The sequence below is a fragment of the Microcaecilia unicolor genome, chromosome 9 (assembly GCF_901765095.1).
Source record: "Microcaecilia unicolor chromosome 9, aMicUni1.1, whole genome shotgun sequence".
NCBI classification, from domain to species: domain Eukaryota; kingdom Metazoa; phylum Chordata; class Amphibia; order Gymnophiona; family Siphonopidae; genus Microcaecilia; species Microcaecilia unicolor.
In genome coordinates this window covers 223,481,752-223,509,175 of record NC_044039.1, presented here as the reverse complement: position 1 = coordinate 223,509,175, position 27,424 = coordinate 223,481,752, and the positions used below count along the sequence as shown (strand labels likewise).

Sequence of the window (27,424 nt, the reverse complement as noted above, 5' to 3'; positions counted from 1 at the left end):
ACACTTCTCAAAGTCATGATTCGTAGGTGGCCAGAAAAGAACCTCTCTAGCACATTGAATGCATGCACTGATGCCAATATTACTTGTGTGAATTCTTTCAAGCATCTTTTGCCTGGTTCCGGCCAGAACATACGATCATTATAAATCAGGCCCAGTTTGATGTCAGTTCATCACAGAAATTGCGAAAATGTCTAATTTCTGGTGGCAACATCTTATCATTAGTGGGCCATCCTGTCCAGATCTGCTGTTTCACAGCCTGGTAGATCTCATCACTTTCTCCAACTCGCTGAATAGTATCTATCATTTCAGGTGCCACAACCAGTGCTATCTCCAGGTGAGATGCCTCGTCAACCAGTAAGGCCAACTCTTCTGTAAAAATCTCTGACTTTGATCTGTGTTGGGCTGTCAGTGGAAAAACCCAGTTTAGTATGTCAGAAGTGACCACTTTCTTTCTCAGTATGTACTGTAGTTCAAAGGTATATGTCTGAGGGCCAAGTATCAATGTCTGTAGTCATTTAAACGTAGCGTCCAGGCATTTCTTGAAGATGGAGACCAGTGGCTTGTGATTGGTTTGAACAATCATTTGTCTAGCATTGACCTCAGTATGAAAACACTCCAGTGCATAAACTATGGCTAGAAACTCTTTCTCAGTTTGGACATAGTTTTGCTCCACCTTTGTCATTGCTCAGGATGCGTAAGCAAGAGGTTTTCCATTTTTTAAAAGGCAGGTCTCTGTAGACCATGCTGGCTAGCATCACACTGCACCACAAGATCAGTTCTGGTGTCATAGAATCCCAACACTGGGACCTCCCTCAATAAGCGTTTTCGCCCATCTAGTGCTCTGCCACGCCTCATAGGTTGGTAAATGAACTAGTTTTCCTGCTTGAGCAGTTTTCTAATTGGTGAACATATTTCAGGAAATCCAGGTAAAAATGATGCTAGATAGGTCATCACCCCATGTAAATCTATGGGCCCAGGCATATAGTCTATCGCTTTGACTTTCATGGAATCTGGCAGCTGTCCCATAAATTCCACACACATACAATTGAGCTACAACTTCTGTTGGTTTATACATATACAGTTTTGTCTGCATCTGACTGAGATGGATTTGAGGTACAGAGAAGGGCGATGAAAATGATAAAGAGGATGAGACGATTTCCCTATGAGGAAAGGCTAAAGCAGCTAGGGCTCTTCAGCTTGGAGAAAAGACGGCTGAGGGGAGATATGACAGAGGTCTGTAAAATAATGAGTGGAGTGGAATGGGTAGACCTGAATCGCTTGTTTACTCTTTCCAAAAATACTAGGACTAAGGGGCATGCAATTAAGCTACAAAGTAGTAAATTTAAAATGAATCAGAGAAAATATTTCCTCATCCAACATGTAATTATCAACATATATCAAAGGCTTTCCTGAAATCAAAGTAGACCACATCCAGCACTTGCTCTCGATCCAGTCAAAGTCAATCAGATTCATTTGACATGATTTGCCTTTGGCATAACCATGTTGCCTTGGATTGTAGATATTTGAGTATCCTTTCTTCAACAGCATCTCCATTACCTTTCCCACCACTGAGGTCAGGCTCACTGGTCTGTAGTTTCCCACCTCTTCTCTGTTACCACCTTTGTGAAGAGGGACCATATCAGCCTTTCTCCAATCCTCTGGTACTTCTCCAGTTTTGAAGGATCTGCCAGAACCTCTCTAAGCTCTCTCAGTGTTCTGAAATGTATCTCATTTGGTCCCATGGCTTTGTCCATGTTAAGTTCTGCAGGTTGTTCATAAACACTTGTTTCCATTAACAGTGCGGTATCTATGTCATTCCCATATGTATCTTTGTCAAACATCCACAGACCTTCACCAGAAATTTCTTCAGTGAATACCAACAGAAATAATCATTGAGTAATGTGGTTTGTCCCTCATCACTATCTACAAATTGACCATTATTATCTTTGAGTCTAGTCATTTCATCTGTGGGTAATAACATCTTCACGGATAATTGATAAACTGAGAGTGTGTGCATAAAGCCAGGCAGAGTTTTGATGGGGGAGCATGGAAGGGGAGGAATGGCTTTTGCAAGAAATATGGATCTCCTCCTGCCACTGCATAAGTATGGTGGTCAGTTTGAGATAAACACCAACAGAAGATTAAATGTCAAGCAAAGGATAGTAGAGCAAAGAAAGCTCTCTCAAATGGTGTCCACAATGAAGTCTTTATTCAAATAAGTAAAATGGGAGACCCGACATGAGTTGTGTTTTGGCCCTACCAGGCCTGTATCAGGGGTCTAGGAATTTGTGAAACAATATATATTCCTAGAACAGTCGTATTACAGCCAAATCTCCGCACACGGATCTCTCAAAGCACACTCTGTCAAATGCTGTCCACTGTCAGGTCTCCCATTTTACTCATTTGAATAAAGACTTCACTGTGGACACCATCTGCGAGAGGTTTTTTGCTCTACTGTCTTTTGCTTGGTCAGTTTGAGATACCCATCTTCCAAATGTTAGTAAAAGTACAAAGAAGAGCCTCTCGGCTGATAAAGGAGACAATGATTTTCACTGGCTGAATGTCCAAAATGAGGTTATCTGAGAAACAAAACATTTAAGAAGTAACCTAATAATACCATACAAATACATCAAAGCAGCTTGGGGGATCTCACATGTTACTCTGCTCTCCACAGGAGACTTTGCTTTCTGATATTAAGTTGGTAGAAACTCAGAGAAGGGCTTTATCCTAACTGAGGCCCAGTCTCTGGAATTCAGCTGTGCCAGAGGTCAGAAAACCTAATGGGAAGATCAGAATATGTATAGACCCAAAACCACTCAACAGGGCTCTCTGTTGAAATCATTACACCATGCCAACCATGGAGGCTATTCTCCTGGATTTACACAACGTTAAGGTTATTTCCTGCTTTCACATTAAGAGTTGGTTCTGGCATGTGGTCCTAGATGATCAGAGTAGATCAGCAAATACAACAACTTCCCTTTGTAATATCCGTGGCACCAGAAACATTTCAGAGGTCCCTTCACGATGCACTGTCTGGCCTGAGAGAGGGTGAGCCTGTATTGTGGATGACCTGCTGATCTATGGCTGTAGAGATAACATTGAGCAGTCTCAAGCAGACCATGATAAGTACATAAGTAAATAAGTATTGCCATACTGGGACAGACCGAAGTTCCATCAAGCCCAGCATCCTGTTTCCAACAGTGGCCAATCCAGGTCACAAGTACCTGGCAAGATCCCAAAACATTACAATACATTCTATGCTGCTTATCCTAGAAATAAGCAGTGGATTTTCCTCAAGTCCATTTTAATAATGGCTTATGGACTTTTCTCTTAGGAAGCTAACCAAACCTTTTTTAAACTCCGCTAAGCTAACTGCTTTTAGTACATTCTTTGGCAACGAATTCCAGAGTTTAATTATATGTTGAGTGAAGGAATATTTTCTCTGATTCGTTTTAAATTTACTACTTTGTAGCTTCATTGCATGCCCCCTAGTCCTAGTATTTTTGGAAGGAATAAACAAACAATTCACATCTACCCATTCAACTCCACTCATTATTTTATAGACCTCTATCATATCTCCCTTCAGCCGTCTTTTCTCCAAGCTGAAGAGCCCTAGCCGCTTTAGCCTTTCCTCATAGGGAACTCGTCCCATCCCCTTTATCATTTTCGTCGCCCTTCTTTGTATCTTTTCTAATTTCACTATATCATTTTTGAGATGCGGTGACCATCAGACACTTGTTTGATGAGCCATATTGGTTTCCTTTTCCTCTTGCTTTTAGTTACTTTCCTAACAAAGATTTCCTGACATTTTTATAGCCTCTTTCAGCCCGGACCAGTGCTGGTGCTAAATGCTACATATCTGTGTTTTGTGGTTATAGTTGGTAAAGTTACATTTTCTTTGAGTCTAAGCAATTGCTGGATTTTGTTAGCAGTTAGGGAAGGGGTTGGGATTCTGATAAACCCCTCCGCAGTTTGAGATGTTGCAGCTACAATGACTTTACATCTTACTCTGCTGCCTTAGATTCAAGTTTTCTTTGGACGGGATTAATGTCTGACTGTTGTGACCCCTCTTACTTTATTGAAATGTATTTTCTTTTTCTGTTTGTATATATCTGATTTCTTATTGTAAATAAATGCATAAATAACAATTGTAAAAAAACAAAAAAATGAATGCAAAGAAATGCGGACTGATGAGCTTGGGGTGTAGAAATCCAAAGGAGTTGTAAATGAGAGGGACCTTGGAGTGAAAGTGTCTGAGGATCTCAAGGTGACTAGAACAGCTAGCAGAAGACAGGAAGTGTTGATACTCTTGTACAAGTCGTATCTGAGGATTTCAAGGTGACTAGAACAGTTAGCAGAAGACAGGAAGTGTTGATACTCTTTTGTACAAGTCATTGGTGAAGCCCCACTTGGTGTGTTGTGATCGGTTTTGGAGACCGTATTTTGCTAAGGGACATAAGAAGATTGGAAGTGGTTCAGAGGAAGGTGACAAGAATGGTTAGGGGCTTGCATCAATAGACGTATGAGGAGCACCTGAACATACCCTAGAGGAGAGGAGGGATGGGGTAAAATAATACAGATATTTAAATATTTGAAAGGTATTAATATGCAAACGTAGCCCAGTTCAGTTCTCTCTGACGGACCTGAGCCACAAAAACCAAAACCATTTTCTTTTTCCTTTTCCACTCACATCTCCACACAGTTTATTTATTTATTTGTTTGTTACATTTGTATCCCACATTTTCCCACCTATTTGCAGGCTCACTGTGGCTTACATAATACCGTAAAGGCGATCGCCAAGTCCGGTATGGAAACAAATACAATTTGATGTTAGGTCGGGTAGGTTGGTATATTCAGGTACATAGGGATCGAGGGTAGGAAGGAATATATAGTGTCCAGTACAGTCTAAGGTGTTGCTGTGTTGCAGAGTTGATGCATCTAATTTATGTCAGAGGGGAATGCTTTTCTGAATAAGTAGGTCTTTAATGATCTCCTGAAGTTTAGGTGGTCGTAGATTGTTTTCACAGACTTTGGCAGTGCATTCCACAATTGTGTGCCTATGTAGGAGAAGTTGGATGCATAGGTTAATTTGTATCTGAGTCCTTTGCAGCTTGGGTAGTGGAGATTCAAGTAGCTGTGTGATGCTCTGGTTCTACTACTACTACTACTATTTAGCATTTATAGCGCTACAAAGTGTACACAACGCTGCACAAACATAGAAGAAAGACAGTCCCTGCTTAAAGAGCTTACAATCTAATAAACAAAAATAATAAAGTAAGCAAATCAATTAATGTGTACAGGAAAGAGGAGAGGAGGGTAGGTAGAAGTGAGAGGTACAAGTGATTACAAGTCAAAAGCAACGTTGAAGAGGTTCTATTTCTGGTTGGGAGATCAATCAGGTCGACTATATATCCTGGGACTTCACTGTAGATAATCTTGTGGACCAAGGTGCAGATTTTGAAGGTGATACGTTCCTTGATTGGGAGCCAATTCAGTTTTTCTCGGAGGGGTTTGGCACTTTCGAAATGTATTTTACTGAATATCAGACTGGCTGCTGTGTTTTGGGCTGCCTGGAGTTGTTCTTTACATCCCGCATATATTCCATTACAGTAATCTGCGTGGCTCATTACCATTGATTGTATTAGGTTGCGGAATATTTCCCTCGGGAAGAAAGATTTTATACGTTTAAGTTTCCGCATTGAATGAAACATTTTCTTTATAGTGGAGTTTACTTGGCTCTCAAGTGTAAGATTGCGATCAATTGTAACGCCTAGTATTTTCAGGCTATCTGAGATATGGAGGGTGTGATCTGGGGTGTTTAAGGTTGTGGGTTTATAATTATTGTGTTGGGATGAGAGGATGAGGCAGTGTGATTTTTCAGTTTAGTATCTCTCACTCGAGCTTGAGTGCAGGCCAGGGCCGGATAAAGATCCAGAAGGCCATAGGATGTTAAGTTGGGTTTTATCTGGAGTATCCTTTAACAGTCCAGGAGTAAAGCTCTTCACTCTCTCTCTCAAAGAATAGTCACCATGCCAGGGAGTGACCTTTTCTGCTAAACTTTACTGCACTCTGCAGCAGGCAGTGATTCCAAACTTAGGGTTACCATATTTGCAGAGACAAAAAACAGAAGACACAAAAATAAAATGCCACCCTGCCCCCAGCTGCGCCCTCACCATGCCATGCACCTTCTTGACCCCCCCCCCCTCCAAAAAAAGTCAGATTCTATAAGCAGAGAAAATACTGGTAAAAGTACTCTGCAAAATACAAAATCAGAAAAAAATGTACATTTCCAAAAATGCAAACATCCATGAGCAGCATTTCCCCCTTCCCTTCCTCCTCATGTACATCCCCCTCACCAATCTTTTTCCAGCACCCACACACCATCCACCTTTTTTACACCCCCTTCTTGCACCCACATGACTCCATCCATCCATCCACCTCCCCTCCCACTCTGAGTCAGGTTGCCCTCCCCAAACGTATCTTAATGTGCCCTGGTGGTCTGGTGGTCTCTTCTGGGCAGGAAAGAACCCCACTCTTTCCTGCACGCTGCCACTAACCTGCTCACTGCAGCCACTTCTTCAAAATGGCTACTGAGACTTCAAACAATGGCTTCACAAGATTTCCACAGAAGGCCTACCTACCCACCCAGAAATCCAGACAAACGGACAGGCTGGAAAAAAACACCCAGATCCCAGACACTCCCCTGAAAAGGATATGTCTAGGGAAACCCGGACGTATAGTAATCCTATCCAAACTCAACAATTCCTTATGTACAGTCCACATTTGGTTTAAGAGGTGTTCTGTCCATACAAGACTATTGTGTACAGTCTTATCCACTAATTAAATGTTTTTTATAGCAATCCCAAAAATATGTACATGTGTACAACTCTTCCAGTCCATCACCCATCCCTTTGGGATGTATAATCCAAGGCTGGGCTGGTAGTGTTGGTTGTCACCAGCAAACTCATCCAGGATCAGACCTCCATGTCTGTCCTGTCCTCCAGAGTTGCACTTCACTGAGCTGCACCCTCTGGCCTTAAACAGGCTCCTCCCTGTTCCTGCTTGTGAGCCGGGCTCCCCTTTATTTTTTTTTATTACATTTGTACCCCGCGCTTTCCCACTCATGGCAGGCTCAATGCGGCTTACATGGGGCAATGGAGGGTTAAGTGACTTGCCCAGAGTCACAAGGAGCTGCCTGTGCCTGAAGTGGGAATCGAACTCAGTTCCTCAGTTCCCCAGGACCAAAGTCCACCACCCTAACCACTAGGCCACTCCTACTCCTACCTAGAGCACTCTTCTCCAACAGTTACTGCTTTTGGTTGACAATAAATCACCCCTGATTCAGCCTTAGGTTATCTGACCTTTCCAGGATACCCTTCTCCTCCTGGGGTCCTGGCGGGGGTGGGGTGGGGGGTGTTGAAGGCAACCAAAGACCATGTGCTTAAACAGGAACTTTTATTACCTTCAAACTCCACCTCTACTGTCGATCTCTAATTTCCCTCTGCAGCTTATCCCGGGAACCCACCTTCTTAGGCTGGATCCTTTACCTCCCACAGCCTCAGATGACTTTCCACAACTCCAGAACGCTCTCCTCAGAGACTCTGGAACATTCTCTCCGATGACTCCAGCAATCCCCAACACAAACAAATCTTTTTCAGAGACGAGGGAACAGTAGAACATGAATTAAGGTTTCAGGTTCATCTTCAGAATTAACATTAGTTTGGCAACACGGAGAGGGTCAAAGTACACACCACACAAGTGAAAAAACCAGAACAAAGAGCCTTCAAAATAGGGATTCGTCTTTAATTCATGGACCCAACAAGGGCCATGTTTCGGCCCATAGCACCTGCATCAGGGGGATCATCTAAGGAAATACATTTTTCCGTTTTTAGTGATAACACCAACTAGCTCAGTGGATCTCAGAACAATAAAACTGAAACACTTGGAGATTTTTATGGGCTTGGAAGGTTTCCTTCCATTTGCTTTTCTCGCATTAATGTTGAACATGTATATATAGTGTAAAGTTTAAATAAGAGTGAAGCATGTTGACAGATAAACACAAAGGATCCCTTCACAGTTTAAACTGGGCATAGAGCGCTGTAACCCGCACGGAGCAGCGGGTACAACTCTGGCCGCCTTGCTGGGCAGATGGACGGGTCATACTGATCTTTACTGGCCGTCATTTATTATGTTACTATGTATTAACAAAATACTGCGGCTACTTCTTGTGCTCCACCCTCTCCCAGTTTAGGAAAGTGCACGAACGTTTTGCAGAAATTAACGCACAGTAAGTGCAAACCCTGAGCGTTAAGTACTGGAGGTGGATGCGATGCATTTATCACCTTCCACAGACTGCTAGACCACTACTCCCTCAGTGTCCTTGTGACTAGCTACAACAGTGAGGGCACGCAGGAAAATACTGCGCACTGACTGCAAGGCGCAATCCACACCATTCCTCTCCTCAATTAATGTGCTGTCCTGCCAGTGGTTATGTGTTCATTTACATGCTAATTGCTTCATGCACTTCAGTAAAAAGCCCTTTAATCTCATCTCTCATTTTCCTGCCCTTTGTCAAGGGAGCTGATTATTCCTCAGTCTATATAACCAAATCTCAGATTAAAGTGGAACCAGAACATTCCCCCCCCCCCCTTTTCCCACCTTGGTACTGAAGGACAGGGGAAGATGGCGCTGTGGTACTGGATTCTGCCTTTTGCTCTTAACCTGTGTCCTGTCTGTGCTCTTTACCCACTACAGGGAACATTGAGTACAGCTGTCCTGCCACCAATGAGTGTGAGATCACAAAACGCAGACGCAAGTCCTGCCAGGCCTGTCGCTTCACAAAATGTCTGAAAGTTGGCATGCTAAAAGAAGGTGAGAATATTCAGTGAAATCACAGCACCCTCCTGCCACCGTGTCAGCATGCAGACCCTCACAAGAAACAGTCCCTGCCAGGGACATCACAAAACATCCAGTCAAGTATATCACAGCTCCTGAAACAGATCCAGCCCAACCAGGGACTTCACATCCCCCAAAACACCCCCCTGAGTCAGTCATAAAATATTCACTAGAATGAGCTCAACCAGGGACCTCACTCCCCCCCTTCCCCAAACACTCCCCAGTCCTGAAACATTTCCCAGAACCGACCCAACCAGGGACTTCACATCCCCCAAAACACCCCCCTGAGTCAGTCATAAAATATTCACTAGAATGAGCTCAACCAGGGACCTCACTCCCCCCCTTCCCCAAACACTCCCCAGTCCTGAAACATTTCCCAGAACCGACCCAACCAGGGACTTCACATCCCCCAAAACACCCCCCAGAGTTAATCATAAAATATTCACTAGAATCAGCTCAACCAGGGACCTCACTCCCCCCTTCCCCAAACACTCCCCAATCCTGAAACATTTCCCAGAACCAACCCAACCAGGGACCTCACATCCCCCCCCCCCCAAAAAAAAAACACTTCTCAGAGTCAGCCCCAGCCAGGGACTTCAAATCCTCCCAAACACTTCCCAGAACTGGACCCAGCCAGGGACACCATAGCCTCTGGGTCATTCACCAGAATCAGCCCAGCTAGGAACACCAGTTCCCTCAAGACACTCCTCAGAGCCCACCCCAGAAACAGAACCCACAACAACCTCTGAGACACTTACCTGGGTCAGTCTCAGTCATGGACAACAAACCCCCAGAATACTCACCAGACCTAGCCCAGCCCCCAAAACACTCATCAGAACCAACCCCTGCCAGTGTCACCAAACTTCCCATGACACTCCTCTAGAGTCAGCCTAGCAAGAGATGATACAACCATGGTCAGTCTCAGTCATGGACACCATAACCCCAAACTGGGGAACAACATTGACCCTCAGACATTCACCAGAGCTAACTCCAACTGAGCAGATGGCTCTTCCTCATCCTATACCGAATTGTTTTATCTTTCAAGTAGAATCCAATGACTATTAAACAAGTTGGTGTGGGTCACCGGGAAAATCCATCTCCTACGTTCTTCCTGGTACTGGGGAAGCAAAGAATCGGTTAAGAAATTGGTTGAAAAAATGGATGTGAGGACAGCACACATGTAGGGTTGAGTGAGACGGCTAGATAGATGAAGGAGGCTGGGATTGAGTTTTCCAGATCACATCAAGCACAGGCTTTAGTCCTCTTCACAGTGGATCTCCTAGGACCTGGTGGAGGATGGGATGCAGGGGTAGATTCAAGGGATATAGTTTTAAAGTATTTATTTATACAGATTTCTAACCCGCTTATCATTGAATTTGTGAGTAATAAACAAAAATCAGACATTGGCGCTGATTAAAAAAAACACCACCACAAAATCATAAATTAAATTTTTGAAAAGTATAAAAACAAAAACAGCAGAATATAAAAATGTAAAACACAATCTTAGGAAAAAAGGAAGTAAGGGTAAGGGGGGTTGTGGATTTGATATACCACCTTTCTGTGGTACACATCAAAGCGATTAACATACACATTATATGCAGGTACTTTCTCTGTCCCTAGTGGACTCAAAATCTAAGTTTTGTATTTCTGCAGATCTTTAGGGGGGGGGGGGAGGAATATTCAGCTGGTGTCAGTCAGTGTTTTTGTTTTATTTTTTTTAACACTGGCTGTCACCAGCTGATTTGTGACTGATTAGTCATTGATGCCAACCATCTGGTACCAGCATTGAAATCTGGGCAGTCGATAGCCTGCTAGGAATAACCTGAATACCACCATATTCAATGGCGGTCCCAAAATAGCTTTTATACTGTCCTAATTTAACTGTTTAGTTATCTGGCTACTGCTGCTGAGTATCAGTGGTGCCTGGGCAACTCCTGGTTCCCGCCATGACTCCACTCCCAAACCATCCCAGCACTAACCAGATAGAGCCGTGGTGGTCTTCCTGGATGTTTAATGGCAGTATCTGTTATTTGATGCTGAAAATCCGGGGATCTCTTGGTCAGTGGGAGATGGAGAAGGCTCCTAGCCGGTTATCTCTCCCTGAATATTTGCCTCTGAGTAACCAGGTTCCAACTGTAAGCAGAATGGAAAACTTGGAATTGTAGACTGGCCTATTAAAGACCTTAAAAAACTAGAAAATTCCTCCATGCCCTCAAGGTCATATATAAGAATCAGTGTCTGTCCATGAGCCAGAGGAAGAATGGAACTCATTAAAATAGATTACGGGGCTCATTTTTGAAAGAGAAAAATGTTTAAAAAGCAGCATTTGCACATTTTGCTTGCTATTTTCAAAACCTGTTTTGCAGACATTTGTCTATGCAGTTCATCTGCAGTGCGACCAAATCATGAGGAGGTCTTAGGGGTGTGTTGGAGCTGGGATTAGGGCGTTCCTAACATCTGGACATTTTTCTTCCATAATGGAACAAAACCAAAATGTCCAGGGCTACAATTTTAATGTTGTGGTTTAGGCCTTTTTTTTTTTAATCTTGACTAAGTCAGAAAATGATGCCCTAAATGACCAATGCAAGGATTAAGGCGTGACCCCTCTTACTCCCCCAGTGGTCACTGACCCCCTCTCAGTAGATACCAGCCTCTATGACAGCTTCAGATGTCATGACCAGTCCTGTTAGAGCAGCAAGCAGGTCCCTGGAGTTGAATAGTCGTCAGTGCAGTGCACTGTAGCATAGCCGCTGAGAGGGGGTGCAGGGGGGACAAAATTCCTTGGGCTTCCAAGGGGGGCCTGGCGCCGCAGTCCCACCCGCCCTTCGTCGACCGTTTGCCCCCTGCATTGAAATCGCAGTCTCACCTCCGTGAAAGCAGTGATGCAGGCAGCAGAACACCTCCCTTCGGCCCTCCTTCCCTCCCTGTGTCCCGCCCTCATCTGACGTAACTTCCACGAGGGCGGGATACAAGGAAGGAAGGAGGGCCGAAGGGAGGTGTTCTGCTGTCTGCAGCGCTGCTTTCATGGAGGTGAGACTGTGATTTCAATGCAGGGGGCCCGGCTCGGTGGCGGATGGAGAGGGGGAGGGGGAGTGGTGGCAGCAGCGACCTTGGGGGGGGGTGAAGGGGGAGTGGTGGTGGTGACCTCAGGGGGGGTGGAGGGGGAGCAGTGGCTGCGGCGATCTTGGGGTGGAGGGGGGACCTCGGGGGGGGGGGGGGGAGGGGGGAGCGGCGGCGGCGACCTTGGGGAGTAGAGGGGGAGCAGTGGTGGCGGCGATCTTGGGGGGCAGGGCAGCAAGGGCAGGAGGGGCGGGGCCCCGGGCCCGCCCAGTCTCTTGGCGGCCCTGCACTGTAGAGAAGGGAAAACAGGACCCATAATCCACTCCAACTGTTACACTTATAGCAAAAAGAATGAGCCCTGCAAAACCCACCAAGAACCTACTGTACTCACATATAGGTGACACCTGCAGCCATAAGGGTTATTCTGGTGGTGTATAGTTGGTTATAGTAGATTTTGGTGGTTTTTGGAAGGCTCACTATACAATATAAGTGGATAACGGTGAGGTGTGTACCTGGGAGCTTTTAGGTGAAATTCACTGCAGTACCCCTTAAGGATGTCCCATTGCTCTGCAGGGATGTCTGTCTGGCTAGTCTACTATGATACTGGCCCCCATATACATCCCAATGGCTTGATTTATGCACTTGGTTGGGTTTTTTTTTTTATGAAAATGGACCAAAAAGATAAATGCACACAGCACAAAAACATCTAGCAAGTGGCCATTTTCGTTTTGCTGTTTTGAAAAGCACTATATTCACCACTTGGATTCTGGCCATTTTGAGGAAAGGATCCAAAGTCAGACTTAGACGTCATACCGAAAATGGCCCTCTAAACCTCTCAAATTACTATCATAGGCCTTCAGGCTTTACTTAAGAATGTCAGAGCCAAATGCACAAAAGAAGTAGAAATTTACAGGTAGAAGGAATGAGAAACCACCAATACCAAAAGGGAAAAGAAGCAACAGAATTCACGAAAGAGGAACTAGATCAGAAAATAAGGAAAAACAAGTGGCAAGTTTTACTCCCGGAGCCATTCGTGGATCAACATGAGACACATGAACAGTTAAGAAAAGGCCAATTGAAACTTAAGGATGAGAGATTGATAGTTACAGCCAGTGGCGGCTCAACCATTAGACCACCTGAGGCAGAGGCCTTAGGCGGCACTCATTTGAAGCGGCATCTACCCCCACACCCGCCATGCTCTGGCATCGCCTCTCCCCGCCCTTCCTTCCCCAAATTTACCTTCTTTTCTTCCTTTCCAAAAGTCAGGGTGGCAGTGGTTTCCATACGCTGATCTACCGCCGGCCCCTTCTCTCTTAAAGACCCAGGGCTGGTCCAACCCACCTCTTAAAACTAAACTGTTGCTTAGGGCAGCAACTTCTGGGGCAGGAGGAGGGCAGTAAAGAGCAGCTACAGTGAAAGCAAAACAATAGTCCTGGCATCCAGACAAATGCAGAAGAACATCAACCAGAGTGGGAACAACCAAATGGCCCATTTACCGAGGAAAGTGGATTTTGCAAATTGTCCTCATTAGGTAAATAAAGTTTAACATTTAAATGTATGACGTCCAATTATGTATTTTGATTGGATTGTTCTAGGACACATGTTGGTAAGGCAATTATGACTATCAAAAGGGAGGTGCATAGGGACCTTCAAGTTAATTGATGGGGGGCACAAGACTGAAGATTTGTTTGGGGCAGCTAATACCCTGCTATAGAGGCAGGCATGGGAAGCAACTGCTTTCCCTGGGATTTGTAGTATGGAATGCTGCTACTATGTGGGGTTCTGCCTGGAATCTTGTTACTGTTTAGGATTCCGGAATGTTGCTACGATTAGAGATTCTGCATGGAATCTTGTCACTCTTTAGGATTCCAGAATCTTGCTGTTCTTTGGGGTTCTACATGGAATGTTGCTACTCTTTGAGATTCTGCATGGAATTTTGTCACTCTTTGGGATTCCGGAATCTTGCTATTCTTTGGGGTTCTACATGGAATGTTGCCACAATTTGGGTTTCTGCCAGGTACTTGTGACCTGGCTTGGCCACTGTTTGGAAAACAGGATACCGGGCTAGATGGACCATTGGTGTGACCCAGTATGGCTACTCTTGTTCTTATGTACAGCCCGCATCTCTGACATAGTTCCTGTTTCCTCAGAGGTGTGGTAGGTCACAGTAGAGTGAAGGGGCTGGGACGACGGCAGGACAGCATATGGGAACCGCTGCCACCCCGACTTTTAGAAATTCAGAAAAGAAGGGAAATTCGGGGAAGGAAGGAAGGGGGGAGATGTCAGAGTGGGGGAGGGGGAGGAAGGATCCGAGCCAAGCCGGGGATGGGGACAGGAGACCACCCCCTGCCTCAGGTGGTTACAGTCCAGGACAACGGGTTACGGACAAGATGGTTTGCTGCAAGCATTGAAAAAAAACTGGTGCAATACACATCTGTGGATTCTGTAAGAAATATCTGGAAACAGTCACTGATCTTGCTGCTGGCTGTGAAGTTTTGGCAGTACAAAGGTACCGTATCTCATCTGTTGGAAACTTTGTAAACATGACAACATCATTGTACTGGAAGAACACTGGGATCATGACCCAAAAAGAATTATAGTGAATGTTTATTAAAATTTGCTTAATCGCTTTTTTGACAGCATAAATCAAAGCTGTCAAAAATTAAGAAGAAAAGAATGCCATTGAAGAGGTTATGATCATAATAAGAAGTTAGATTTGAGGAAACCAGACAATGGTAAAATAGAAGAACCACCAGAACGACATTGATTGTAGAGGTGTCGGTTCCAAGCAGTTGCTTGGTGAATTGCGTGGAGAGAGAGAAGACCCTCAAGCACCAAGAAATGCAGTCCGAGACCAAGAATATGTGGCAGGAAGATTCAGAAATATGTCCCATCATTTTGGGAGCCACAGGCTTGATTAAACTGAATTTTCAAGCACACCTGGATAGGTTCCCTATTCATGTTACATCTCGTGAACTCCAGAAGTACTACAGCGAGTACTTTGAAAGACCGAGATCATACTTCACATACCCTAACTTAGGAGAGAGGGTCGTTACCGTCAGGGTATGCACAAAACTAACGCATTTGGAGACATTGCCCCCAAAAGAAAACAATTCCAAAGAAAAGATCCTGCAATGGACGAAGTACAATCCCTAGTTCTAGCTCTTAATGATGGTATCTGTAATGGTTCTGTCTATACTGTACTCAGATACAGACACCCTGTTGACCAGGGACAGACTCAGACCTGGACTGTAGGTGCAGCTCAACCAGTACAGGTTCAAGGTTCTGTTTATTTGATTAACTGCTTAAGGCAAAATCATCAATAAGATCACATAGAGGGGCATAATCAAACGGGGATGACCATCTCTAAGGGCGTTCCGGCAAAGGGGCGGGGAAACCCGTATTATCGAAACAAGATTGACGTCCATCTTTTGTTTTGATAATACGGTCGGGGACGCCCAAATCTCAATATTTAGGTCGACCTTAGAGATGGTCTTCCCCGGTTTTCGGCCATAATGGAAACTGAGGACACCCATCTCAAAAACGACCAAATCCAAGCCCTTTGGTTGTGGGAGGAGCCAGCATTCGTAGTGCACTGGTCATCCTCACATGCGAGGACACCAACCGGGCACCCTAGGGGGCACTGCAGTGGACTTCACAAATTGCTCCCAGGTGCATAGCTCCCTTACTTTGGGTGCTGAGCCCCCCAACCCCCCCCCCCCCGCCTAAAACCCACTCCCCACAACTGTGCACCACTACCATAGCCCTTAGGGATGATGGGGGGCACCTACATGTGGGTACAGTGGGTTTCGGGTGGGTTTTGGAGGGCTCACATTTACCACCACAAGTGTAACAGGTGGGGGGGGGGGATGGGCCTGGGTCTGCCTGCCTGAAGTGCACTGCACCCACTAAAAACTGCTCCAGGGACCTGCATACTGCTGTGATGGAGCTGGGTATGACATTTGAGGCTGGCAGAGAGGCTGGAAAAAAATGTTTTTTTTTTTTTTAGGGTGGAAGGGGGTTGGTGACCACTGGGGGAGTAAGGGGAGGTCATCCCCAATTCCCTCCGGTGGTCATCTGGTCAGTTCGGGCACCTTTTCGAGGCTTGGCCGTGAAGAAAAAGGGACCAAGTACAGTCGACCAAATGCTCATGAGGGACGCCCTTCCTTTTTCCATTATCGGCCAAGGACGCCCATCTCTTAACTACGCCCCCGTCCCGCCTTCGGTACACTGCCGACACGCCCCTGTGAACTTTGGTCGTCCCCACAACAGAAAGCAGTTGAGGACGCAAAAAAATCGGCTTTCGATTATGCTGATTTGGGCGACCTCAGGAGAAGGACGCCCATCTCCCGATTTGTGTCAGAAGATGGGCGTCCTTCTCTTTTGAAAATAAGCTAGATAGGGGCCCTTTTACTAAGCCACTTAAGCGTCTACGTACGCCCAACACATGGTAGAATGGAGTTACCACCCGTCTACCGCATGGATCTTGTGGTAATTTCATTTTTGGCGCACGTCCGATATGCATGTTTGAAAAATATTTGTTTATTTTCGGGCACACATAACGGACGCACGCAGGTCATTACTGCCTTGATTCTTTACCCCTAGGTCAATGGTTGGCGGTAAGGTCTCAGAGCCAAAATGGACGCGCAGCAATTTTGATTTTGCCGGACGTCCATTTTCGGCAAAAAAGAGGCCTTTTTTACAGGCGCATGCCCAAAACCCGCGCCTGCACTACCGCAAGCCTTTTTCAGCACACCTTAGTAAAAGGACGCCATAGAAAAAAATTGTGATAGAAAAGCAATCGGAGTCTGAACTTCAGTCTGTTGATAACCGACAGCTCTCCAGCAGCCCTAGTCGGAAGGGCAGTTTCATACATTAAATGCTTTTCAGAGAAATTTTAAACAGTGAGGGGGAAGGTTCTGATCTTAATGGCAGAGGGACTGCGTTCCACAAAGCGGGCCAAATAATATTAAACACAGAGTTCCAAAATGGAGTCAATGAAACACGTTGGAAAGAGGAAAGAGCTAATAGATGCTGTTGACCCGAACACAGAGCTCTCACAGGGGTGTATGGTAACAGGTATAAAGAGAAAAAGTGAGGAGAGCCTGTGTGAAAAACTTTGTAAACCAACAATAAAATTTTGTACAAAATACGAGACTTTACTGGCAACCAAAAGGGGGTCACATGATCGTACTTCTTAGATTGAAATATCAATTTAACTACAACATTCTGTAGTAACAGTAGCCAACTGATCATAAAGAGCACGTTACGGTAGTCCAGGTGTGAATAATGATACAAAGGGCTTTCTGATGGAATAGATGCTGGACAGATCTTATCAGGCGCAATTTGAAAAAGACAATTGCTGACAACAGACCAAAGATGATCTCTAAAAGAACGTTTGCAATTGCATCCCATGCCTGGAGTGTCGTATCACCTAAGCTAACAGACTGCAGTATTGAAGGTGGTTGACCCCTATGAAAAAGTTGACATTTTGTTTTCTGGCTATCATAGTCCGTAACCCACAAGGCCCAGTAAGAAACAGAAGAGAATAGGGAGCCAGGAAAGAAACCAAACCCTCTCTCCGTCTCCTTAGAAGTTCATCACAGAATAGAGAAGTAAGCAGAGGGCCTGAGGGGGAAGGAGATGCATCTGGAGGAACCGTTGTAAGCAGAAGAAGTCCTGTAGAAGGGCAGCTCACACTTGCTCCACTGTGTAAAGTTCTAGACTTCCCTGCCCTCATTTTTGCTCACCACTGGCGATAGGCAGTGCCTTTCCTAAGTCTTTTCCAGCAGCTGCAGTTTATCTCAAAAAAAGTAAGGTCACAGTCTCAGAATAGCTAAAAAAAGAAGGTCATGAAGGGGGCACAAGGGCAATACAGATGTGACTGGAAACAGTAACGCTAGTCTGGAGTGAAGGCAGTAGACATTGGAAGCAGAAACACCAAGAACAGCAAAAGCCAAGATCGAAAAGCCAAGAGCAAAGTTGTGCTCCATGGCATCAGAGGCTGGGCAGCCTGCCAAAGATGGCCAACCACCTGACCTTTTATGGTTTATTAACAGTATGGACCACCGTTCTTGCAATGCAGAACAAGAAATGGAAAGGAGAAGAGGGAAAGGAATGCCTTGTTCAAAGTTAAAGGAGAGAAGGATTCAGGAATGTGTGTATCCAACCATCCATGTCTATTGTAAACCACTATCCCCTCCCCCCCCAGTTCTATACATGGCGCTATGAGTTGTGTTGCCCAAATTTACGTGCCCAGTTTAGTTGTATAATGAGCCAATTAGTGCTGATAATTGGGTTCTAAATCAAGTATTGGTGCTAATTGGCATTAATTAAAATGTACGTGTGTATTTTTACACACCTGGACTTGCACATAAAATTTATGCATGAGTCCAAAAAGGGGGCATGACCATGGGAGGGTCATGGACAGATCAGGGGCGGTCCTTGAATTTACATGCAATGTTATAGAATAAAGGGGATCTGCGTTTAATTTAGGCGTGGGGATTTACACTAAAGTTTCGTTGATGTGAATGGTCTAACCTAAATGTAGTCGCTATTGTATAGATGGAGCCTAATTTTAAGAGATGTTTATAGAATAGCGGTACGTGTTATTTTTTTTGCCACCATTTATAGAATTTAGTGCAAAATGTTCTCTGGGCCAATACACACTCGGAAAAGGCTCTCTAGGTCATGGCTCACAGGGAAACAATCTCTCTGCCTGCACCCCAGTCCATAGAATCATAACAGGAAGGTATCCAGCCCCCTTTTCATCACGAATCACTTTCTGCTCCTTCACCTGTTCTGTGCCCCAGGTCTACAGGGAATGTTCCAGCAAAAGATAGTAAGTGGGGCACGATCTAAAGAAAGGCCAGAGGAGGTGAGGGTTTTGCTTCGGGATGGGTGAGATGGTGTTGTCCGTCCTCAGTACTTGTATTTCTCTTCCTCTGCAGGGGTGCGTCTGGATCGGGTTCGTGGTGGACGTCAGAAGTACAAGAGAAGGTTGGATTCCGAGAACAGCACATACTTGAGCTTACAGCTCCCACCTCCCTCCAAAAAGCCTTGTGAGTCCCAGCTCTGTCTTCATGGCTCTCCCACACTTTGAGATATCAGCCCACAGTTCCACTGCACCTGTCTATGGCTCCCATCTTTTCCCTCCCCCATCAAGCTCACAGAAGCCCAGAAGCAATGTAAGATCCATCTAATCTGCCCATTGTAACCTTCCTGTTACAATGTCTTGCAAGCCAGCTCAGTTCCTCACACCTAAGGTCACTTTGATATCTTGGATTTTTAAAAAATTCTATTGCTTATTTTGTATCCATCCCCCTAGTTGGTAGGCTGTTCTGTGTTTCCACCACCTTCTCTAGGAGACCGTTCTCATCTTCCACTACACCTTCAGTAAAGAAATATTTTCTAATGTTACTCCTGAGTCTATCACCATTGACCTCTTGGTCTAGAAATTCCTTGTTCATATTCTGAAGATATTTAAATATCTCTGTCACGCTCCCTGCCCTCCCCTTCTTTCCTCAAAGTATCTATTATACTTTCTTCTCTGAGTATCTCAAATTTAATGGCATTATGCTGACTCTTCCCAAATGGCTCCACCGCTGTTACTCTTTGCATCAGATCAAGCATCCCAATTAGAATTAGATATACAGTACCTCCTCCTCTCCTCCCCCCACCCCACGTTTGTCAGCTCTAGATCATTTACTCCATGAAGCAGCTATTTCTGGCACCTAGAAACTTAACCCTTTTGAGATGCCCTGATGAGATATTCACCTGGGCCCTCTGAGAGGAACAGTGCTGGAAAAACACTGGCTCACTAACGAGTTGGAATTACCGACCAATGCTCAACACTAACAGCATACAAATGATATGCCTGCTGTTAGTGTTGTGCATCAGTCACTAAAGGGGTCTGGGTGTTCCTGGTACATGCCCACAAGAGCTGTGCCACAGATCTTGTGCATATGGCCAGTACCTACACCCCTCCCAACCCCCCCCCCCAATCCCAAAGAATCCCCGGTGGACCCCTTCCCAACATGTAAAAATATCCCCGGTGGTCTGGCGGACCCCTTTCAACCCCCCTTCCCCCCCAAAAAAATTGGTCCAGTAGGCCCACAAACCCTACGTGGCGGGCTGGCCGGGCCAGACCCCCCCCCCCCCTAGTCACTGCTTGGCCCTGGTGGTGTAGTGGAATTCCCCTCAGACCCCCCCCCAGAACCCTACATATACCTTCACATTGATGGCAGGAGGACTGCCTTCTCCCCCTCTTCCTCTGTGCTTGCCCACTTCAAAATGGCAGTACCCAGCCCCTAATTGGTGCATCCTGGGATGCACTGGGAGGAGCCTAAGCACCATGCATCCTAGGATGCACCAGGCAGGAGCTGGGTGCTGCCATTTTGAAGTGGGCCGGCTCAGAGGCAGGAGGGAGGAGGCAGTCCTCCTGCCTCCAACATCAAGGTGTATGTAGGGGACAGGGGTGGAGGGGCTTAGTGGTGACTAGGTGGGTCTAGCCCATCTGGTTGGGTTGGTGGGCCTGCTGGACCACCATGGAAAATTCTTTGGGGAGGGTCGGGATTTGTGGAAGAGGGAGGTCAGGAAAGGGTCCACTGGACCACCAGGGAATTTAGCAAGGTTGTGAGGGTCCGGAAGGGGTCCACTGGACCACCGGGGATACCTTAAAGATTTGGGGACGGGGGTTGGGAGGTCCAGTCTGCTTGCACTGTATAGTGCAAACACACTGCTCCCCATAATGACAGCTCCAGACCTACTGTAAATTTGAGACATTAAAGGTAGATGCTCCTTTCTGAACGGTGCACGGAAACGTCTGTGCATTGTTTGGAATGCTCATTTTAATACTAATGAGCTTTTTGTAATACATTTGCATAGAGTTATCGGTAGCTGCTATGGCGAACAGTAAAAGGGATGCAGAATCCCTTTGTACATTAGATGCTAATTAATGTTTGCTTTAGACCATCTACAACTAGTCTAAAGCAAACATTGCAAGCACGGTAAGCTTTTTGCATCAGGGCCTCAGTCAATACTGGACTAATTGAAATTTCCCATGTTTGGTAGGCTGCCTAATTTCTGTTAGCATTTCACAATCTGTTTCATCATCTTGGTCAGGTACAGTGTAGTAAACCCCCACTGCTATACTCCTCCCTGTCAAATATTGGCATACAGTAACGCAATTCCTGGCAGATTTCTATGTGTGGTGAGAAACCCAGCTTCAAGGGGAGTGTTCATGGGGAGAGAGGGTCAACCCAGCCCGGGAGTGGAACAGGGAAGACCTGTTCAATGCCAGAGACAGCTGCCCAGGGAAGTGACTCTCTGGAGACGAGGACAGATAGGAAGCTCTGGTTTGGAGTTTGTTCAGCAGCTGAGGGAAAGCTCAGCTGGGGCAGCTTTGGATTATTTTCACCCTACGGGATAGTTATTGGACTGGTGGAGTTGTAAATATGTACATACCATAGAAATTACAAATGGACTATTGAATTTACACCGAAGTCTTATCTGGTTGGGTACAAATTGACTTGATGGATACCTAAAGAACTGTTAGTCTCCAGAATGTACCTGAAGTCTGGATGAACTGCTTGTTGCAGAGTTTAAGTAAAGTTTGTATTTGGTTTATAAAACCTGGACTGGAGTGTTTCCTTGCATCAGAGTGAAGTTTATTTATTCCCAGATTAACACAGAGAGCAAAGTAAAGTAAATCCTGGTTTACCACCCTACGGCTTACCGGATTTTATCTGGCCCTGGCCTGTGCCCAGCTCAAGAGAAAGTAAAATTGATAGTTTGTGGCCCAGGTCAAGCGTGCCCAACCCTGAGAGGTAGTCGGTGCCCAAGGATGTTGGTGTGGGAGTGAGACCTGGGTTACGACACCTTCAGCAATTTTAAGCAAAAAAGATTTAATGGAAGACTCCAAACCTTTAATGGCTTCCCATAGAGACTCCAGGGTCACAACGGCTGAGTTCGCTGACCGTTTCAATGGAACAATAGTGCTTCCAAGCTCAGCCCCTGTTCTTCCTGCAGACATCAGTCATGGGGTTCAGCTTGCTGCTGGAGCTCCTTCAGCGCCCTGAGCCATTTCTGGGGTTTCCTCCCTTGCTAGCATAGCCACAGTACTTACAGCAGCAACAACAGATCGCAGTGGAGCCATCTTCAATTCTGGGCTTAACGATACTCCTTCCTCACTTCGCCCCAATGATATGAAATTGTTTCTCAAAATTATCCACATATAAATTTGCCACTGAGGGGGCCATAGTCACCCCCACGGCTGTTCCTTTTATCTGCTGATAAAAATTTACATTACATTACATTTATTCTTATAGTTTGCAACTCAAGGCCACGGGGGGGGGGGGGGGGGGGGGGGGGGGGGGAGGGGCAGGGGGGGAAAATTCCCCGGGCCCGGCCTTGGCAAGCTTCTTCCTGCCTGCCTGCTGGGTCTGTCCTCTTCTGCTCCTGCATGCCGCCAAGGACCCGGATGATTGCATTAGCTCCCAGCACGGACAGAAGCAGGAGAGGACAGACCATGGGAGCAGACAGGCAGACAGAGTTTTGCCAGTGCTGAGTCCCTGCTTGGAGGCAGAGACAGAAAGGTAAGGGGACGGGTGGGAAAGAGTGGCGGCATGAGTGTGGGGGAGGGGGGCAGCATGTGGCGGTTCAGTTCTGTCCCAGGCCTGGTTGTGTCTCTTGGCGGCCTTGCCGCAACTACCAGTAAGTTTCATGCGGATTACAAGTTTAAGAAATCCAATAGATATCATGGAGAATTACAATAACATATAAATAGTACCTAAAGTCATAGTCATACAAAAAAAATTCTTAAACAGAAAAGTTTTAAGAAGTTTTCTGAATAATTGATAACCAGTCAAAGTCCTTATTTGGACTGGTAACAAATTCCATGTACGAGCAGCCAGAAAAGCAAAAGTAGAAGACAATAACTGTTTAAACGAACATTCTTAACACTAGAATATAGAGTGTAAAAGCCTCAGAACCCCAGCGTCACTTTATTGTTAGTGATTAGGATTTCACAGGTAATCACTTCAATGGCATAAAAAATCCCTTATTTTCTTACCCCAATTACTCTATCTTATCTACCCATGAGGTCCATTTACAAAGCCATGGTAAAAGTAGCCTGCGTTAGTGTAGGTGCATCTTTTCAGTGTGCACTGGGCCAGTTTTTACTGCAACTGGGAAAAAAGCCATTTTTTAAGGGGCTGGGAAATGGGAGTGCGCAAAGATTAAAACTAGCGCAGGCCTATTTATGGCTTGAGCCTTTTCCACCAGCCATTGACTTAGTGGTAAGGGCTCACGTGATTTTAGCTAGTATTTTAACTCTTGAGTGGCAATTATTTTTAGGATCTCCCTTAATATATTTTAGAAGTTAAAATGTTTTTGAGAGTGACCTTTGAACCCCGTTGGAGCTGTTTAAATCAGCAGCCCTGAGAGAACTGTTAGAGCTGCTGCCAGAGTGATCTGCTCGACAATGCTGTGCTGCTGCCCAGTGGTGTAGGAAGGGGGGGCGGGAGGGGCGGTCCGCCCCGGGTGCACGCGCTCGGGGGGTGCCGGCCCCGCTGGTTCCCTGCTCCCTCTGCCCCGGAACAGGTTACTTCCTGTTCCGGGGCACAGAGAGCAGGGATCCAGCGGGGCCGACGCAGCTCCGAGTGACGTGCACTCGGGGCGGATCGGCCCTCCCGCAGGTAAGAATGCGGTCCGGGGGGGGGGGGGGCGCCGCAGGGGGGGTGCACCGTGCTGCAACCGGGGGGGGGGGTGCGCAGTGGCAACCTGCCCCGGATGCCATTAGCCCTCGCTACGGCACTGCTGCTGCCATTCTTTGGAGAGAGCGGCTCAGATAAGTACATAAGTAATGCCACACTGGGAAAAGACCAAGGGTCCATCGAGCCCAGCATCCTGTCCACGACAGCGGCCAATCCAGGCCAAGGGTACCTGGCAAGCTTCCCAAACGTACAAACATTCTATACATGCTATTGCTGGAATTGTGGATTTTTCCCAAGTTCATTTAGTAGCGGTTTATGGACTTGTCCTTTAGGAAACCGTCCAACCCCTTTTTAAACTCTGCCAAGCTAACCGCCTTCACCACGTTCTCCGGCAACGAATTCCAGAGTTTAATTACGCGTTGGGTGAAGAAACATTTTCTCCGATTTGTTTTAAATTTACTACACTGTAGTTTCATCGCATGCCCCCTAGTCCTAGTATTTTTGGAAAGCGTGAACAGATGCTTCACATCCACCTGTTCCACTCCACTCATTATTTTATATACCTCTATCATGTCTCCCCTCGACCGGGTTTACTTGTTACCCGTCTGTATCCTGTGGTCTCAGTTAAAGCTCTATTTTTGATGCTTTATTCATTACAAAGCCGTTTAGACTCTATGTGCGTACAGCGCTTGCCAGAATGAGACTACCGCCAGGCTACTGCACTCCCCTAGTGGTAATTTCAGATTTGGCATGCGCCCATAATGCCTGGATGATTTATTTATTTATTTCCTCCCACCCACGGCCTTTCTGGTGGTAATCGGCGCATGCCGACTGGTCACTACGCGTGAGCCCTTACCGCTAGATCAATGGGTGGCGTTAAGGGCTCAGGCCAGTTTTAGGTGCGCGCTGGTTTCAGTTTTACTGCAGACTCTTTTCCTGTCCCGTAAAAAAAAAGCCTTTTTTTGCAGACGCGGTAAAAACTGGCCCGGCAGGCGCCAAAACACACACCTATGTTACAATTTTTGTTTATTTATTTATTATTTGAATATAACAATTGAATTCCATGTCCATGTTTTGGTGTATTTTTAAGTTATTTTGGTTTTATGATTCAGTCTCTATTTGTATGATTTATACTAACATGTTTTTATCTTTATTTTATTATTAGTTGTTTTGAGCTTCTGACACATTTGGGTGAAACACACTTGTGTTAGGCTTTTCTGTTTGCATTTTATCTACTATAGTGAATAAACACTAGGATAAAGATTTCCTGCCTGATCTGCTGTTTTCTTCCACCACTTTGGTTCTTGCGGATCATCTGCCCTCTTAGTTTCTTTGGATTTTTATCCCGCCTAACCATAAGAACATATGAGTAGCCATACTGGGTCAGACCAATGGTCCAGCTAGCCCAGTATCCTGTTTTCCAAACAGTGGCCAAGCCAGGTCACAAGTACCTGTCAGAAACCCAAATTGTGGCACATCCAAGCTTCCCAATGTATTAATTATTTAATATACCACCCATCGAGAGCTTCTGAGCAGTTTACAATCAGTACATATTCTTTCAAGAATGTAAAGCGGTGAGAAGGAACAGAGGAAAGGGTTAGAGAAGAGAGGAAGCTGAATGCTGAGAGTCCGAGGGCTACATAAACATATAAACTCAACTCACTAATACCTGCATTTCAGAGCTCAGCTTTCCAGCATCTATAAAACTCTTCCTTCCACTTTGCAGTAACCAAGATCGTCTCCCACCTGCTGGTGGCCGAGCCGGAAAAGATTTACGCCATGGCTGACCCAAGCATGCCGGAGAGCGACATCAAAGCACTGACGACCCTGTGTGACCTGGCAGACCGTGAGCTGGTGGTGATCATAGGATGGGCAAAACACATCCCAGGTAAGGGAGAAGAACTCAGAGCCCTCATAGCTTCCTGGCCATCAAACTCCCCTCTCCCCCAAACACCTTCCTTTCTCTTTTGATCTCTTTACTCTTCAACAATCCCTCCCCTCCCCTCCATCTCTCTCTTTCTCGTTGCTCTCCCCTCTCCTGATTAGTTTACTGCAGGCTCTAGACTTCACTAGCTGCCTCCTGAGTCAGCTCCATGGTTAAGTTCGCTGCATATTTTCCTCTGTCCTGAACTTCAGAGTGGTCGGACCCCACCCAGCATGTGCAGCCTTCAGAGCAGGGAAATCCAGACAGCTCAGTTCTTTGAAGGCATTAGGGGAGGTGTTTGTGGTGAAGGTACAGATCTGAAATATATAGTGGAATATGTCCCCCCTGCGCACCACCCTCAGAAGCCCATCTTCAGAGGGTGGTGTGCAATCCCAATTACAGGAATGCAGGAAGCTTGTAACCCAGAAGCTGCAGAGAAGAGGTAATGCAGGGGGCTATGAGAACATGTGAGTCTTGCAGGCACAGGTCAGAGAGATGGGACTGAACAGGTCCTGGAGGAGCAACAGAAAGAAAGAAGAAAATGTCATACAAAAGAAATGAAGGCAGATAAAAACCGAATGGCTTACCTAGGCTGACTATCTACTTTCCCTTTCAGATCCTATGTAATTGTCACATACAGTCTTCAGACGCAGGCTTTGTCTCCACCACTTCCACCAGGAAGACCATTCCACGAATTCACAACCCTTTCCATGAAGAACTATATTTATTTAAATGGATTTATTATCCACCCATTCAAACGTCTTGGCGGAGTACAATAAAAATATACCAACACATACCCCCATAACCCAACTGATAACCCAATCAAATTCCTAAGTCTTCAAGAAAACTCCTTACAGAACAACAAAGTCTTCAACTGTTTTTTAAACACAGAAAGTGAAGGTGCTTGTGCTGGGCAAGGGGAAGAGCATTCCACAGACTAGGGCCCACAACAAGGAACACACGCGAATGAATTTCCTGAAGATGAACCTGGTGAAATGAAGGAACAATCAATAGACCCTGTCTCTGGGATCTCAAAGCATGTCCAGGACAATATGCCTGCAAACTGTGTGCCAAGGCCAGGGGAGCATCATCGTGCCTTAAAACCGATATACTCATATCACCCCTCTCCTCAGGTCACTCCACTGGCTTCCAATCAGATACCGCATTCAATTCAAGCTTCTCCTTCTTACCTACAAAGGCACTCAGTCTGCTGCCCCTCACTACCTTTCTACCCTCATCTCCCCTTACGTTCCCGCCCATAACCTCTGTTCACAGGACAAATCCCTCCTCTCTGTACCCTTCTCCATCACCGCCAACTCCAGGCTCCGTTCATTCTGCCTCGCCTCACCCTATGCTTGGAACAACCTTCCTGAGCCCTTACGCCAAGCCCCCTCCCTGCCCATCTTCAAGTCTTTGCTTAAAGCCCACCTCTTCAGTGCTGCGTTCGGCACCTAACTCTTACCATTCAGTAAATCCAGACTGCCCCAATTTGACTGCCCCTATCGGACTGACCGTTCACTTGTCTCTTAGATTGTAAGCTCTTTGAGCAGGGACCGTCCCTCTATGTTAAATTGTACAGTGCTGCATAACCCTAGTAGTGCTTTAGAAATGTTAAGTAGTAGTAGTAGTAGTAGTAAAAGCCAACATAAGGATCTTAAATTCAATGTGCCACACAATGGGCAAAAAATGCAAACCCTGCGACTGAGGTGTAATGTGCTCTACCTTACTAACACCTGTAAGCAACCAGGCTGCAGAGTTCTGTGCAACCTGTAATACCTACAAAGTTGTACATGGAAGACCTGAAAAAGGGCGTTACAGTAATCAAAATGTG

At 45.8% G+C, this 27,424-nt stretch overlaps 1 protein-coding gene across 1 annotated transcript in view; it reads left to right on the top strand.

Annotated features, from left to right (window-relative positions):
• The window catches only part of LOC115477950 (steroid hormone receptor ERR2-like), a 55,700-nt gene that overhangs the window by 10,154 nt on the left and 18,122 nt on the right, over positions 1-27,424 (top strand). The window contains 4 exon segments of the mRNA XM_030215104.1: positions 8,755-8,871; positions 18,906-18,990; positions 23,239-23,264; positions 25,396-25,557. Coding sequence (XP_030070964.1) covers positions 8,755-8,871; positions 18,906-18,990; positions 23,239-23,264; positions 25,396-25,557 — 390 coding nt within the window.